The 15376-nt window shown below is 38.5% G+C and overlaps 1 protein-coding gene across 1 annotated transcript in view; it reads left to right on the top strand.

Moving 5' to 3' along the window:
- The window catches only part of ATP8B4 (ATPase phospholipid transporting 8B4 (putative)), a 201471-nt gene that overhangs the window by 28533 nt on the left and 157562 nt on the right, over window positions 1-15376 (top strand). The window contains 1 exon segment of the mRNA XM_034784937.1: window positions 12399-12457. Within this exon segment, the coding sequence (XP_034640828.1) occupies window positions 12399-12457 (59 nt within the window).

Here is a 15376-nt window from a genome sequence, read left to right as displayed (position 1 = left end):
ACTTGCATCTGAAGAAGTGAGGTTCTTACCCACGAAAGCTTATGCTCCCAGTACTTCTGTTAGTCTCAAAGGTGCCACAGGACCCTCTGTTGCTTTTTACAGATTCAGACTAACACGGCTACCCCTCTGATACTAAACTATTGTTGTATGTAAAGTAAATAAGATTTTAAAAATGTTTAAGAAGCTTCATTTAAAATTAAATTAAAATGCAGAGGCCCCCCCCCAGACCAGTGGCCAGGACCCGGGCAGTGTGAGTACCTCTGAAAATCAGCTCACGTGCCACCTTTGGCACATGTGCCATAGGTTGCCTACCCCTGACCTATATCTTCCACAGAAGTTAACAGGAGCTGTAAGCACCTCTCAAAGTCAGTTCCCTTTTAATTTAGAAGCCTAACTTGAGGAGAACAGGTTTGAAAAATTTGGCCTTAGTTCTTGGAAATTGTGTTTTCTAGTTTTCATTAGGAAGTGTTAAACCACAATGAAAGATTTGCATAGATGAGGGTTTAGAATTTGAACCTAGATCCAGATTTGCAACTTTCTCCTATCCTTACAATGAGCCAAATCAAATCAACCGCCCTAAACTTTGGATCTAATTTTTTCCTAACATCCCAAATATCTAAGTTCGACTTTTTGTGTACAAAAGCATGTGAAGTGTCTTGGTATTGCCTGTAGGCAAGTTGGTAAAGGGGCTGCTGTAGCTTCCTTGAAACCTCTGCTCAATGTACACTTAGGCTCAAATCCTAAGGAGAGATTCCAGAGTGGCTTTGATTTAAATCACTAGTCAGGAAGACTCGATTTAATCATGGATTTCTACTTAAAAGTGCATTCTTGTTGGTTGTTATAACCTTAATACATATTCTTTACAACTCAGAGATATAGGTTTCATTTTTAGAAGGTACACACTATACATTTTTAAGTGATTTATTTTGAAAACTTTTCAGATTAGTTTTATAGCTGTATCAGAAAATGAATGATTGTTGGTTATTTCATTTACCAAAGGTAATTGAAGCAGATATTTATGAAGTCACTGGGAGGTGAACTATCTCCAATTCAACAGGTTAATCATTAATATTTGGAGGATTTTCTTGCCATGCTGTATTAGGAGGAGAACATCACCAGAGAGACATTTAAATTGTTTTATTTAACTAAAACAACAACGTTATGTATTTTGGATTTTTTTCTTCAACAGCAAACATATAATATTTTAACAAAACAAGCATATGAATTTTTGAATTTAGTTCAAGTTTTTTAAAATCAGGTTTGTTTTTGTTAAAATTGTTTTTAACTAAAATAGTTAAATGAAATATTAAAAAAAAACACAAAAATTAAATCAACTATGTCAGCCAGATCAACATGAGAAATTTAAAATATTGGCTTCTGCAGCTAACTCAGTTGTCTTCACCTTCATTTTCTTGTTTGTTCATAATCTGGAAAAGAAAAACAAGCTTTCCTGCTTTTTCAGATCCCAAATGATTTCTCAATTTGGAATGAATTAGTCCAAAGATAGAAAATATTCTTTCTACACTGGCAGAAGAAGCTACTGCTGTTAAAAGTGAGATTATCACTTCAACAATCTCTGAATCCAAGTGCTTAAATGATTTTCCACCAGTTCCCTGGTGTAATTTTCTTTAAAATATCATCAGCAAACCATTTCTTGAATGGTTCACCCTTAGCTCTGAAGTTTATTATAGTTGGCATTATGGAGGGATGATTGCTGGATGTCCATGTCATAGCCAGCTCCTTTTCTTCAGCAGTTAAGGTTTGACCCTGGTACCGAGTATTGAGAATATCTGCAAGAAAATGTGCTGAAGATCTCAGCAATAAAACAGCTATTTCCCTGCATTTTGTTCAAGGCTACAGAAATAGGCTTTAGGGTACTCAGCATGTGTTCAACATTTCTCTTAAGCCCAATGTTGATAACTTTGGCTGTGACAGTGCTGTCTATTTTTTCACAATTTTGTTCACAAACTGTCACCAGATTAGGCCAGTTCTTGATATAGTGCTCAAAATAGTCCACTACTGAGTTTCATTGCACATCTTGTGGGAGATTTAGCTTGGTTCCTCCCACTTTTTTCAGAGCAGCTGCTGCAAAGTGGTTGTTACAGAAGTAATGTTGCAATTTCAACAACATTAGCCTTTATTTCTGGAACACTGAAGTCTTTGGCTAGGAGGTGCATCAAATGAGCAGTGCAACCGTATGTTATTAGCTTGGGACTCTCTTCTAAATAATTTGTTCTCACCTTGGATACATTTGCAGAATTTTCTGTGACCAAGCTGTGTCACAGCTTTGAATTTTTCCCCACAGTTTTTTATACTTTTTACTGCTACTTATAAGTATTCTGCTGTGTGTGCATTTCCTGATGTATCAATTGTTTCTGTAAGGAAGACATTCCCTTCTTCTGTTGTCACACAAGCACATACAACAGGATCATTGTGGATATTGCTCCACCCACAAAGTCTCAGGTTAACAATTTCACCCCCTAAACCTTTTGCACACTGCTCAATTTCTCTTTCATACACTTTATCCAGAAATTTGCCTGTGACATCTGTTCTGTTGGGTGGACTGTATTCTGGTCTTAATGACTGAGCCATGTTAATGAAGTGTGGGTTCTAAATCGTACAGAAAGGAGAGTTTGTGGCATAAACAAATCAGACAATTTTTTAATCAATTACCTCTTTTTGTATTCTGCTGGTTCTTATCACAAGCATATCTATGGTTGTTACTGGATGATGGAGATTTTTTTTTTCTTTTTGCTACAAGTGATATACTGTGGCTATGTGATATACATGATGTGACTGAAACACTATCACTGGCATATAATTCTGAAACTATAGAAAATGATGGTGATCTTGAAGATGGATAGTTTTCAGAATCCTGTATGTAGAGGATGGATTCTCCTAAACAAAATAAGGCTATGGCTACACTTGCAGATGTAGAGCGCTGTGAGTTAAACCAGCCTTCGGAGACCACAGCAGGGAAAGCGCTGCCGTGTGTTTACACTGTCAGCTGCAAGCGCAGTGGCATGGCCACATTAGCAGCTCTTGCAACGCCACAGAGAGCAATGCATTGTGGTAGCTATCCCAGTGTGCAAGTGGCTGCAGTATGCTTTTCAAATGAGGGGGTGGAATGTGACAGGGAGTGTGTTGTGTGTATGGGGGGGGAAGAGAGTGGGTTTTGGGGGGCAGAGTATGTGTCAGCATGTTGTCTTGTAAGTTCAGACAGCAGCAGGAGGAAACCCCCATATCAACCCTCCCCACCTCTCTCTCACACACAAGCACATATGCCTGCCTCTGCAGCAGAAGAATTCCACAGTAATGGTTTGCTTTGTGTCCCGGAGCAGATAAGCATGCCGGCTGTCAGAAACGGAGCTTTGAAAGGAGATATCCGCATGCCTGCAGCCGAGTTCAAAACAATGACCAGAGGGGCCACTTGACTTCAAGGGATTGAGACATTTCTGAAGGCCAGTCACAGTGCAGTAATGCAAAACGTCATCCACATTGGCATCCAGGCGTTTCAGCCAGGGCACAGCAAGCTCTATGCTTCTCGTGGAGGTGGATTACCAGGGGCCCTCAAGCCATGGAGTCCAGGTGCATGCCAGTGTGGACACCTCAGGAGTTAGAGCGTATTAAATCAGCCCCGGGCGCCCTAACTTGCAAGGATAGCCAAGCCCTCAGTCAATGCAGTTATTTAATTACTATTACCGTACTGCTCATTTAGTATTGCTCACTGCAGTCACTGACATGCAGTACTACTTTAAAGGTGAAATTGTAAAAGGAAGATCTGCCTATTTCAGCTATTTACTTTTTATCACAACTGCATCTAAAACGATAGTACCATAGAGTAACAACTATATTTTTTGCTCAAACATGAGAATTCAAGAATAGTCCAGGAGGAAGACAGGCAGTCCTTGATAAAGAAGTATGAAATAAAAAACGTTTACCAACCTGAAGATCCTGCATGTTCAGACATGTTCCTTTCATCATCTTCAACGCAGCTTCCTCCTGAGAAGGAACACTTCTCATGATGTTGTTTCATTCGGGCAAAAAGGCCTTAAATTTCTGTGTTGCACGGTTTGCATTTTGCACACATGTCTGTCTTACCCACAGGTAGAGGAACTTCATTAAAATATTCCCAAACTGGGTTTCTTTTACGGCCTGCTGCCATTATAGGTTTTCCCTTCTAGTGAGAGAATGGTATGGTAGATCTCAAATCAATGAAGGCCACACTCAGAAAGACCTCAAGACTTCTGGAATATGCTGCTCAAACAGTTTCACTTTTGTTTCTACTCCCTGTCCCTCCCTCTTCACATTTATCTCCAGACTTCTTCTCCTTGTCCAGATCTATTCCACCCCCAACAATCTTCTATTCCAGCGTTTCCCAAACTTGGGACGCTGCTTGTGTAGGGAAAGCCCCTGGTGGGCTGGGCCGGTTTGTTTACCTGCCCCATCCACAGGTTCGGCCGATTATGGCTCCCACTGGCCGTGGTTTGCTGCTCCAGGCTAATGGGAGCTGCTGGAAGCGGTGCAGGCCGAGGGACATACTGGCCGCCGCTTCCAGTAGCCCCCATTGGCCTGGAGCAGCGAACCGCGGCCAGTGGGAGCTGTAATCGGCCGAACCTGCAGACTGGGCAGGTAAACAAACTGGCCTGGCCCGCCAGGGGCTTTCCCTACTCAAGCAGTATCCCAAGTTTGGGAAACACTGTTCTATTCATTGAATTTTTTGAAACTTTGCACTTTTAGAGAGAGGTAAGGGATTGATTCTGTGTACACAAATTTGCAGAGGGACAATAGGGTTGAGATCTGTTATTTCTCACCTGTATATATTATTTATTTAAAAACATTTTTGCTATTAACAAGCATGTTATCTCTGGAGGCACAAATCCACATTTTGAGAACTGCAAAACTAAGCATCTCTGATAGTATCTTTTAGACTGAGCACTGAATCCCATTGGGTAGATGGAAAGATTAACCTAAATACTCTATACAGTAGCCCCTGGAACCCCATAAGATTGGGTCCCTAATCCATGAATTATTGGAACTCATTTACAAAACTTTTCTTAAACATTACATGAATATATTGTCTCATACTACAGAATTAGAATTTATAATCCCTATTTCATGATGAGATATCTTTGAGCTATAATGTATCTTAATTAAAACTTAGGTTTTTTCCTCAAAAAGCATTTTATCAAAAAAATCCAATTTAAATTAAAAAAAATCTGTTTTTATTTATTTATTTATTTAAAATCCTAGAATTTCTGAGGGTGGATAAAAATCAAACATTGCTTTCCAGCAACTGCGAAAGTCAATCTCTTACCCTTTTAATGAAAAGCCAGTAAACAGTTGGGCATCACTTAAACAGGCAAATGTTGAAAACAGTTTTGCTAAATTCATTGCTAATGTATTGCACCAAAGTTTTCAGTGATGGCTTTCAAAACCTTGAAATGCCAACGTCTTGTTTGTTTTGTGGAGAGACTGGTGCACTTTTTTTAAAGATAGCTTGGACACAGGAATGATTGCTTGTTTGTTGTTGTTTGGATATGCAGTAGTATCTGTTTTCAACACTGAAAGTCCCTTGGGATGTTGTGTTGAATAACTAGCTCACTCAAGATACATGTTTTGGATGAATCACAGAAATACAAATATCTTTGAAAGTATGACTATATCTAAGGAAATGTCTGGAAAATGTCTCCAGATGTTGCTGTCCTGAAGAGGATTTATAACTCTTCATAGCAAGAATAAAGTATAAGGTAGAAATGATTTTTCACACAGATGGAAGACAGGTATCATTAATTACTGCATGTTTCTTTGTTATTTTTATAGTGGTTGGCTTGGTCCTATTTATTCAAATATATAATTGCATTATATTTTTTGTCCTGCGTTCTGTTTATTTATTTCTTGTCATGCAAAATGTAGAATAAGAACTCAAAGATTTAGGCTAGGACTTTCGAAGGAGCCTACGGGAATTAGTAGGATGTAAAACAAAGACCAAAATGTTCTTGTTCTGTCTGAAGTGTAATGGTGAAGTGTGCTGTGTCTTTTTGCATTTTAAATTGACCTATCCTCAGCTAGATAGGTTTTTTTTTCCTGCATATTATACAAATTAATATCCCCAGACTAGCAAAGATCTGCAGCCTGCAGAGCCGTTCAGGATGTAGAAATGTCATTTTTCTAACTGAAAACTCTGACTGAACTAATAGGTATACAGTAGAACCTCAGAGTTACGAACACCAGAGTTATGAACTGACAGGTCAACCACAGACCTCATTTGGAACGGGAAGTACGCAATCAGGCAGCAGCAGAGACAAAAAGAAAAGCAAGTACAGTGCTATGTTCAATGTAAACTATTAAAAAAATAAAGGGAAAGTTTAAAAAAAAAGATTTGACATGGTAAGGAAACTGTTTTCTGTGCTTGTTTCATTTAAAGTAAGATGATTAAAAGCAGCATTTTTCTTCTGCATAGTAAAGTTTCAAAGCTGTATTAAGTCAATGTTCAGCTGTAAACTTTTGAAAGAACAACCATAATGTTTTGTTCAGAGTTACGAATGTGACAGTGTACCCCATAAGGCTTTATGGGGTGGGGGATGCTTCTAAATGTATGTATGACATAACTGGAATATGTTTTGTGCTGCCTGTGCTATGTAATATATCTCCGTAAAGTTTATGGTCTACTATATCTATTCATCCTATTTGTACATATATATCATTTTCTACTTGAGGTTTTCTACTTGGGCTGTATGCTTGCTTGGTTTCTAAGTAAGCTTTGGGAGGCATTTGGTCAGCTTCTTTAGGAAAAAGAACAGAGTACTTGTGGCACCTTAGAGACTAACAAATTTATTAGAGCTTAAGCTTTCGTGGGCTACTGCCCACTTCTTCGGATGCATAAGAAGAAGAATCCGAAGAAGTGGGCAGTAGCCCACGAAAGCTTATGCTCTAATAAATTTGTTAGTCTCTAAGGTGCCACAAGTACTCTGTTCTTTTTGCGGATACAGACTAACACAGCTGCTACTCTGAAACCTTCTTTAGGAAGGAATTCGCCAGGTTAAGTACCTGATCAGGAAACACTTGGAGAACAATGCATCTTGGAATGCTCCAATCCACATAAGAAGTCTTCCTGGAGACATGCAAGATACCATGTGAACAATGGCTTCAGCCTGTAAAGACTGAGTCATGCAGGGACATGTGACTTGCCCAGGTGACTCCAGAACTCCATCTTGGAGCTGGACTTTGCATAGGAGGGAGGAGGGGGGTCTCCACCCACAAGAGAGAGTCTATTTAAACCAGTGGGAGACCCCTCCATTTTGGTCTTGAGCTGGCTAAGGAAGGAGCCTCTCCACCTCCCCCCCCCCCCAGGATACTCGAAGGGAACTAGAACAAACGACAGTAACTACAGGGGGTGTGAGTGATTGCTGGACACAGGCTAAAAGGAGATTAGCCTGTAAAAGGGAGCATTCTGGAACTGGTGAGGAACTTATCTGTATTTAGTTTGATTAGACATAGATTTGCGCATTTTATTTTATTTCACTTGGTGACTTACTTTGTTCTGTCTGTTACTACTTGGAACCACTTAAATCCTACTGTCTGTATTTAATAAGATCACTTTTTATTTAGTAATTTACTCAGAGTATGTATTAATACCTGGGGGAGCAAACAACTGTGCATATCTCTCTATCAGTGTTATAGAGGGTGAACAATTTATGTGTTTGCCCTGCATAAGCTTTATGCAGGGTAAAACGGATTTATCTGGGTTTAGACCTGATTGAGAGTTGGGCATTTACGTGCTAAAGACAAGCACACTTCTGTGAGCTGTTTTCAGGTAAACTTGCAGCTTTGGGACAAGATTCAGACCCTGGGTCTGTGTTGGAGCAGACGGAAGTGTCTGGCTCAGCAAGACAGGGTGCTGGAGTCCTGAGCTGGCAAGGAAAACAGAAGCAGGGGTAGTCTTTGCACATTAGGTCGCAGCTCCCAAGGGGGTTCTGTGATCCAGCCTGTCACAACGAACGTTTCAGAGTTAATGAACGACCTCCATTTTTAAGGTGTTCATAACTCTGAGGTTCTACTGTTCCCCGTTTTAGTGCACAGGGAAGCTTAATACTACTTCTATTGTATGGGCTGTGGAAGTATATCCCTCAGAGGTTTAATTTTTTTATTGATACATTATTAATTAGTTTCTCTCGTGGAGGAAGTCTTGTTTTGTCTGACTTTAAAATACATTGGCTAAGGGTTAGGACTATTCAGTTTGATCTTGGTTTAGTAATTAAGTTTAGACAGTTTCGACTTTCTTCAGATTGTACCCATATATTTGCTTTGTTATTGGATTAAAGTGTGTTAATCTACATTTTTTTGTTTCCTTTTAGAGCTGAGGTTACTTTTCTCTTATATACAGGTCTTGGCATGTTTTTTTAAAAGTGTCTATGCTGATTAAAGAAATGTATTGAGCTTGAAACACTTCTGTTAATGATAAACCAGTTGTGACCAGAAGAAGTTAATTGGCTGTTGTGGGCATCCTGTGGGAGATGAAATCATTTGAGTCAGATTATCAACAGTACAAAGAAGCATCTGTCCAATATGACAGAACTTTGTTATTTTTTTTTTAAATGTAGCATATCTGTAATGCTGTTGGTGAGTGTCCGAAGCAGGGCACAAACCTCAAATGGGCTGTGAGTTCTATACTTAGATTTTGCCAACCAGTTATCCAGTGTAAACTCCTCAGACACTATAACAGCCCTAACATGGAGTCACAGACAGTCCCCTTGAGTATTCTGATCAGTCTCACCAGCCAGTGAGTCTACCTTTGTGATAGAATCACAACAGTATTCAGGTACTGGGCTAGCTTGATTATCACTTCAAAAAATTTTTTTTCTCTTACTTAATTGGCCTCTCAGAGTTGGTAAGACAACTCCCACCTGTTCATGCTCTCTGTATGTGTGTATATATATCTCCTTAATATATGTTCCACTCTATATGCATCTGAAGAAGTAGGCAGTATCCCACGAAAGCTTATGCTCTAATAAATTTGTTAGTCTCTAAGGTGCCACAAGTACTCCTGTTCTTTTAGCAATATTCAGGTTACTCCCAGTCCCAAAGGACCAGTCACTTAACCCAGGTCAATTGCACCTTAGATCTCACACTAAAGACAATGCTTGTAGCCTGTCCTATAATAAAATATATGAAGATTTATTAAATAGTGTAGCAGCATCCCTGCAAGGCCCTCCTGGCTCCTGCCCCCGCTGGGCTGAGAAAGTCACATAGAGACCTTTTGGTGCAGTACCCACCCACCTGGTGCTTTTATTTACAGGCTGTTCTCCCACCACCTTTCCACCATACACGTAGTCCCCTTCTTCAGTCCACTGGCAGGAGAGAGGGGGCAAGCTATCTCTTTCTGCTTCCCCTCATTGCCTTTCCTCTACTGCAGCTTTCCTCTTTCCAGCTCCGCCCTGGCTTCCTTCCCCTGGGGCTCTCATCCAGTCTCAGCCTGATGAGGCAGCAGCTGTTTAAGCTTCCCCAATCAGGGCCAGGTGGTATTGCGAACTCCAATTCACCTCCCTTAATTGGAGCTGGAGTGACAGACTGCTTAGCACCCTATCACAAATAAGAAAAGAAAATAAGAGACTTATTTACAAGGTTAAAGCAGTAAACATATATATATATATAAATATTTATATATAATATATTTATATATTTGTGTATATATATATATATATATATATACACAAATCAGTTACAACCTTAAGTTTCAAAAGGTAATAGAAGCTTCTTTAATAAGCAAGCTCTAGATGTCCTTTAGGGCTAACCCAAAATCCTTTGTACTCTTTAACATCCCACAATAGTCCACCTGATGTCGATGGACCTTTCTGTTGGGATGTCGATGTAACCCCTTCTGTTACAAATCAGCAGTTCACACTAATTAATGTGTGTCTCCTGTCTGATAGTCACAGAAGCTTACAATACAACTGCTCAAATATTACCTTAGAATATGGGATACTGATGTTATGTGTGAGATTAATGCATGCAGCAATTCACAAGCATCCAATAAAGTCTAAACACTAAGCATGTTCTCATAATTCTTATACCTGTTTTTAACAATACTAACACACAGATGAGTCAGATTGATTCCAGCTATGTATTTGTTAGTGTTCAGTTGAGACATGGTGATTTTGGCATGAGCTGGCATCTTGTTTGCCAGTATCACAATATCATCCTGTTAAAGTGAGAAGAATAACTAACCTAATATAATGAGTTGTAACGCCTTAAATTATAGGTAGGGCTGGTAGTGCTGCCTATTATTAAGGTTGCCTGACTCTTCCCATTGTAAGACTCTGTTTTCAGTTGCCTCTAACTTTGCCAAACTTTAATTGTTTGGGTTGACATTTTCCATGCTTGATGTTTGCCTCAGGCTGAATTTTGTTTTGAAAATATCAGCCAAAATAGTTGAGCTGTTTGTGAGGAAGTGGTTAAGGAAAGACACATTGTTTTGCCCATGTTAAAAAAATCCTAGTATTCTCTTTTAAATGTTTTGAAGCTGAGACTTAAAATTTGGCATGGGGTGGCCTTTGTGCCATTGCTGTTAAAAATCTGCTCAAATTTGGCTAAACTGTAAGGTTTTGAAAGATTGTATTTTGCATGTGATTAGAGAGACTTCTTTGATTTCAACAGCTTAAATCTCTGAAGAGTCCATCCTCATTGAATATGCTTGAGCCTCTCACAACTCCTAGTGCTGAACAGACTGTGTGTGCCATTCTCCCAGAGCAACTGAGCATGCTTCATCCCCTCACGGCTTCTACCTCTGGCTGGATTGTGCATGCATAATTCCCACAGAGTGACTGAGCATGCTCCTGCTCAGGGAAAAAGGGATAAAGCTGGACTTCCTCTATTATTGCTGCCTCCAGCTGCTCCAGGCCAAGGTGGGGCTAGGCACTAGAACTGAGACCAGGGAGTTTGTCTCTCCAGTGCTCAGTGACCTCCCCACTGAGAATGGGCAGAAGAATCTGCCAACTAGAGCACACTTTCCTCCAGAGCCTGGGGTGGAACCCAAGATTCCTGTGTCTCACTATCCCACTGCTGTCCTCCGATATCTGTGAAACCCATGAGCATAGTTTGTGCTTCATTGCCCTCTAGGGCTGGTCCACATAGAAGATGACAACCTATGACTGCTATAGGTTATGCCATTAGATCAAGTGGCAGAGGTTTGTGTGGTGCATCTAAAGGTTTCAATCCTCCTGATGAACTACGGGGGTGTCAGTAATACAAATAATAAAGGTAGAAAGTATCAGGAAACAAATCATAATTATCTATCATCGAGTATGAAATCTAGTGAATATGAGTTTATCCAACCGTTGGACTGATATGTATATTGAAGACTCTACTGTAGATGGAAAATTATAATAATTACACAAACCTCTATTTCCTGGAGTTTTCAGTGGAAATACATAGGGTGAAACCATTAACTATCTGACATCTAGAGAATAGGTATTATATACTGAACTTGTTCTAACAGGAGTGAAATGATTTGCTTACATTTAAACTATTATATCTTTTATCTATTATCATTTGAATAATGGTCTGTTCAATAAATTAGCATGTGGTTATAAAATTAATCTGGTAGAGTAGAGTACAATCTGTCATATTGTCTCTGCACTGCAGGGGGAAACATGCTCAGCACTAACTTGTTATACATCTTAAAAATAAAATATACTCCTTAAAATCTCTTCCTCTCTCCCTGACATCCTTCACTGCCCTTCTGGTCGTAGCCAGTGGACAGGGAAGAATGCACTGGTGATGTTCCTAGTTACTTAGACATGACCCCTTCTGGGGTGTGTATATAATATTACTCTCCACCCCTTGCAGTCAGATAATCAGAAAGCCATTTTATGGTTGCCTCCTGTGTTGGGAGAGGGGCTTCCTGTGCTTCTGTTAAGTGAACTCCTTAAGGAAGAGACATAATTTAGCCCATAATCTCACCAGTGCATTTTGCCTCTTTAGTCAAGCATGAGAATACTAATGTGGCGTATTAAGCATATGCTTTTACGTGACAGCAGAATGCACTGTCACTTTCTCTGTGAGAGGATTATTGGATTTTGTGAAATTAAAATTACTTGGCTGCACATTTTGGTTTGTAGCACTGCAGGCCTGGAGAGATCTGGGATTAAATTTGAAACAGTAATTCCTGGAAACTGCAAAATAAAAAATCTCTCTCTTTAATATTGACCTATCTAAAGTGTCTGAAGATTAGGTTTTTAAAAGTTGAACTATATTGGGACTTTAATAGAGAATTTTTTTACTGCATTCAATGCTCCTAAAAGTAAACAAAGTGTTGTTTATATACTGATCTCTTAGACTTTTGTTCTTAGCTCTGTTTGGTCTCCTAAACTACTATGTTTTTTTTTTCTTTTTTTCAGAGGAGGAGCGGAGGGTGAAAGCCAATGATCCTGAACATAATGAAAAATTTCAGTATGCTGTGAGTATAATGCATATTCAGCATTGAAACCCTGCACAGTAAGGGGTATATTCACACATAAATGAATGGAGAGTTTTCAGTAATGTTGGGAAAATCCCAAAAGTTTTAGAGGTTTGGTTCAGATAAGTAGTCAAACGTCTTATTTGAACTTCCTGGGTCTACACAGTTGAGCTGGAAATCTTTGACAGGGGACGTTAAATACCCAAGCTGACTCTACTTTTCTGTTTAATTAAATTTAGGGAAGTAATTTCTTTGTCTACTAATGGCAATTTCATTATAGTAACAAGTATTCATATCAATATCACCTGAGGAAGAGTTGACCTACTTACAGTACACACATGGATTTAATCTAAAAACATGAGCCTGCTACGAGTAACATCTCATAGAACCCAGTGGACTCCTGTGAAGAGTGAAACATTAACCCCGTCACTCAGCACTGATTGACTTCTGTGCACTGCCATCCACGGGGCATTCATAGTGTATAGGAATATTTTCACTTTTATAGGAGGAGGAGAGCTGATCATTCCCAAGAGAGAGAGTATTCAATGCACGCATACATACGTGTTGTAACTCTCAGACTCCTCTAATCTTCACATATGCAATAAATTATTTCCTATCCTCCCCATGGACTGTAGCTTCCTCAGCTTAGTGTTTCTGAAATAATATATTGATAACTATAAATACATGTCATTGTAGCAACCTCTTTTGATTGTAGAGTGTCACTACTACACAACAAAGATTTTTTTTTTTGAGGGCATAGTTATTAAATTGGTACATTTATTTGTCCTTGTTTTTTTCCTAATAGATCATCGACCATAATGTTTAGCCCACCTACTCCCTATTGTCCTTTATAGTAATATATTGTGTTAAAGTTTTGAAATCCTGTCCTGACTCTTCTGCATTTGAAGTAAATGACATAATGGAACACTACAGTTCCTTTTTGGAAATCCAGGTTCACAGATGCTAGAGTATTTTTCATTCAGAAAATAGCTGATATGAAAATGATTAAAATAAAAACTCTTTCATGGTATTGTAAAAATCCAGGTTTGATGGCACAGTCCTGATTTTATTTCGGAAAGTTGTGGTTTCTTTGGTACTTTTAAAAATTAAGTTTAATTTTTCAACAGGATAGCCAGATTTACCAATCTGGCATTTGTCTTTCCTTTCATTGTTATGTTTGCAATTTAAAATTAATTGTTGACTGACCTAATTTTAAAAATGACAAGCAGGATGACAGGTCTGAATTAGTCATGGAAAGTATCAGTAATTTGTTTTCGATATAGGTTTTTCATTATTAGCTGTTATTTGTTTGTTTTGAGACATCACTATAGTGACTGTTTGTCAGAGATTTATTACAAATAACTACACTTAGAAAAAAACTCCCTGCCCTCCAAAATATAATCAAGTGATGCAAATCAGTTCACAGTGTAAGTAATAATTATTCCTTTCCAAGCAGTTGAGCTCTAAATACCTGCAAGCAGTCAGACAAGCATTATCCTGTGTATTGTGCGAAATGCTTTCTGCATTTGGCAATTCTAGTTATTTGGTAAACTAGAAAAAACCTGAAATGTTAGAAATCTACGTTGGTTTTACTTTCATCTTTTCTCAGTGGTTTACCTTGCAGCCCTCCTTCAAATGAACAGTAATTTACAAGCAAAGGCACATATCAAACCTATACATTAGTCTAAACTGTCGAGGAACTTGTTAGACAGCCCCAATCATTTAAAAAAATTATTTTGAATATATTGGATTCTTAAAAAAAGAATAACTTGAACCCAAACACAGAACTGTGATTATTCTACTATCATTAGAAAGGGCTTTATGTTTTGCAGAAATTATTTTAGGATAACTGATCAGGCATTCATACCTAACAAAAGGACTCATCTAAACGTTAGGCTGTGGAAAATCCTATTTCACAATTTTATAGGTATCCGATAGTGGGGAGCCAAATGGTATGGTGATTTCAGGTGAATACATGTCCTCTTCCAGGGAGTCCTCCATTTCTAACAGTGCATGTACATAAATGTATACCCAGAACCTGTACAATTTTGATAGCTTTTTAAATCGCTCACTGCTGCAATGATTGGTGACTGTTTTTTAAATGAAATATGCAAAGATTTTTAGACAAAGAGATAGAGTGTAATAAATAGAGTTTGAGCCTAAACATGCATTTGAGCCTAACTGTCTTGATACGTGACTCTTTAACGATGGACTTTAAGGCCGTGGTTCAAATTGCCAAGCAAATATTTGGATATATTATGCAAAATTGTGACTTTTTTCTGTTCCTTTAAAAGTAGAACACTGTCTTGAACTTAGAGGCCCAGAACAACAAAACATTACATAAAATGAACAGATCAAGCCAGAGAAATTACAAAACTTAGAAAGTAAACAAAGAACGAAGAAAAGTAAGTATGGTAGGTCTCTTGAAAGGATAGGAAAGGAGAAACCTAATTTTCATTAATAGATAGTTGACTGTAAAAGAACTAAATCTATAACTCAAACTAGAATGAATTTACCAAGATTAATAGTTTCAATACTTCCTGGAAAAACCACCAACTCCAACTGTTCCACAATGGTTTTTAATCTGGTTGCATAATTCCATTAATTGTCAAGTAGTGAGATATATTTTCACTTACACAGGAAGCTTATGACAATTTTATATTGTTCAGTTAGTTGATGTTCCACTTTTAGAGGCTGAAATATAATGCATTTGGCTGTTTTGCTTTCTCTCTCTTTCCCTTAACTTTTCATAAATATTTCCATTGTTGTTATTATTAATGCCCTTTAGAACATTCAAAATAAGCAGATCCTAAATTTCGTGTTTTAGTACTAAGCAGAACCTGTGAATGCTCTAATGAATGGTATGTCAGTGCGGCAGCTAGATGCCAGCCTCCCAGGCTGGGTAGATAGACTTGTGCT

Source organism: Trachemys scripta, chromosome 10, assembly GCF_013100865.1.
Source record: "Trachemys scripta elegans isolate TJP31775 chromosome 10, CAS_Tse_1.0, whole genome shotgun sequence".
Lineage (NCBI taxonomy): Eukaryota > Metazoa > Chordata > Testudines > Emydidae > Trachemys > Trachemys scripta.
Note: the sequence above shows the minus strand (reverse complement) of the source record. Positions and strands in the feature narration are given on the sequence as shown.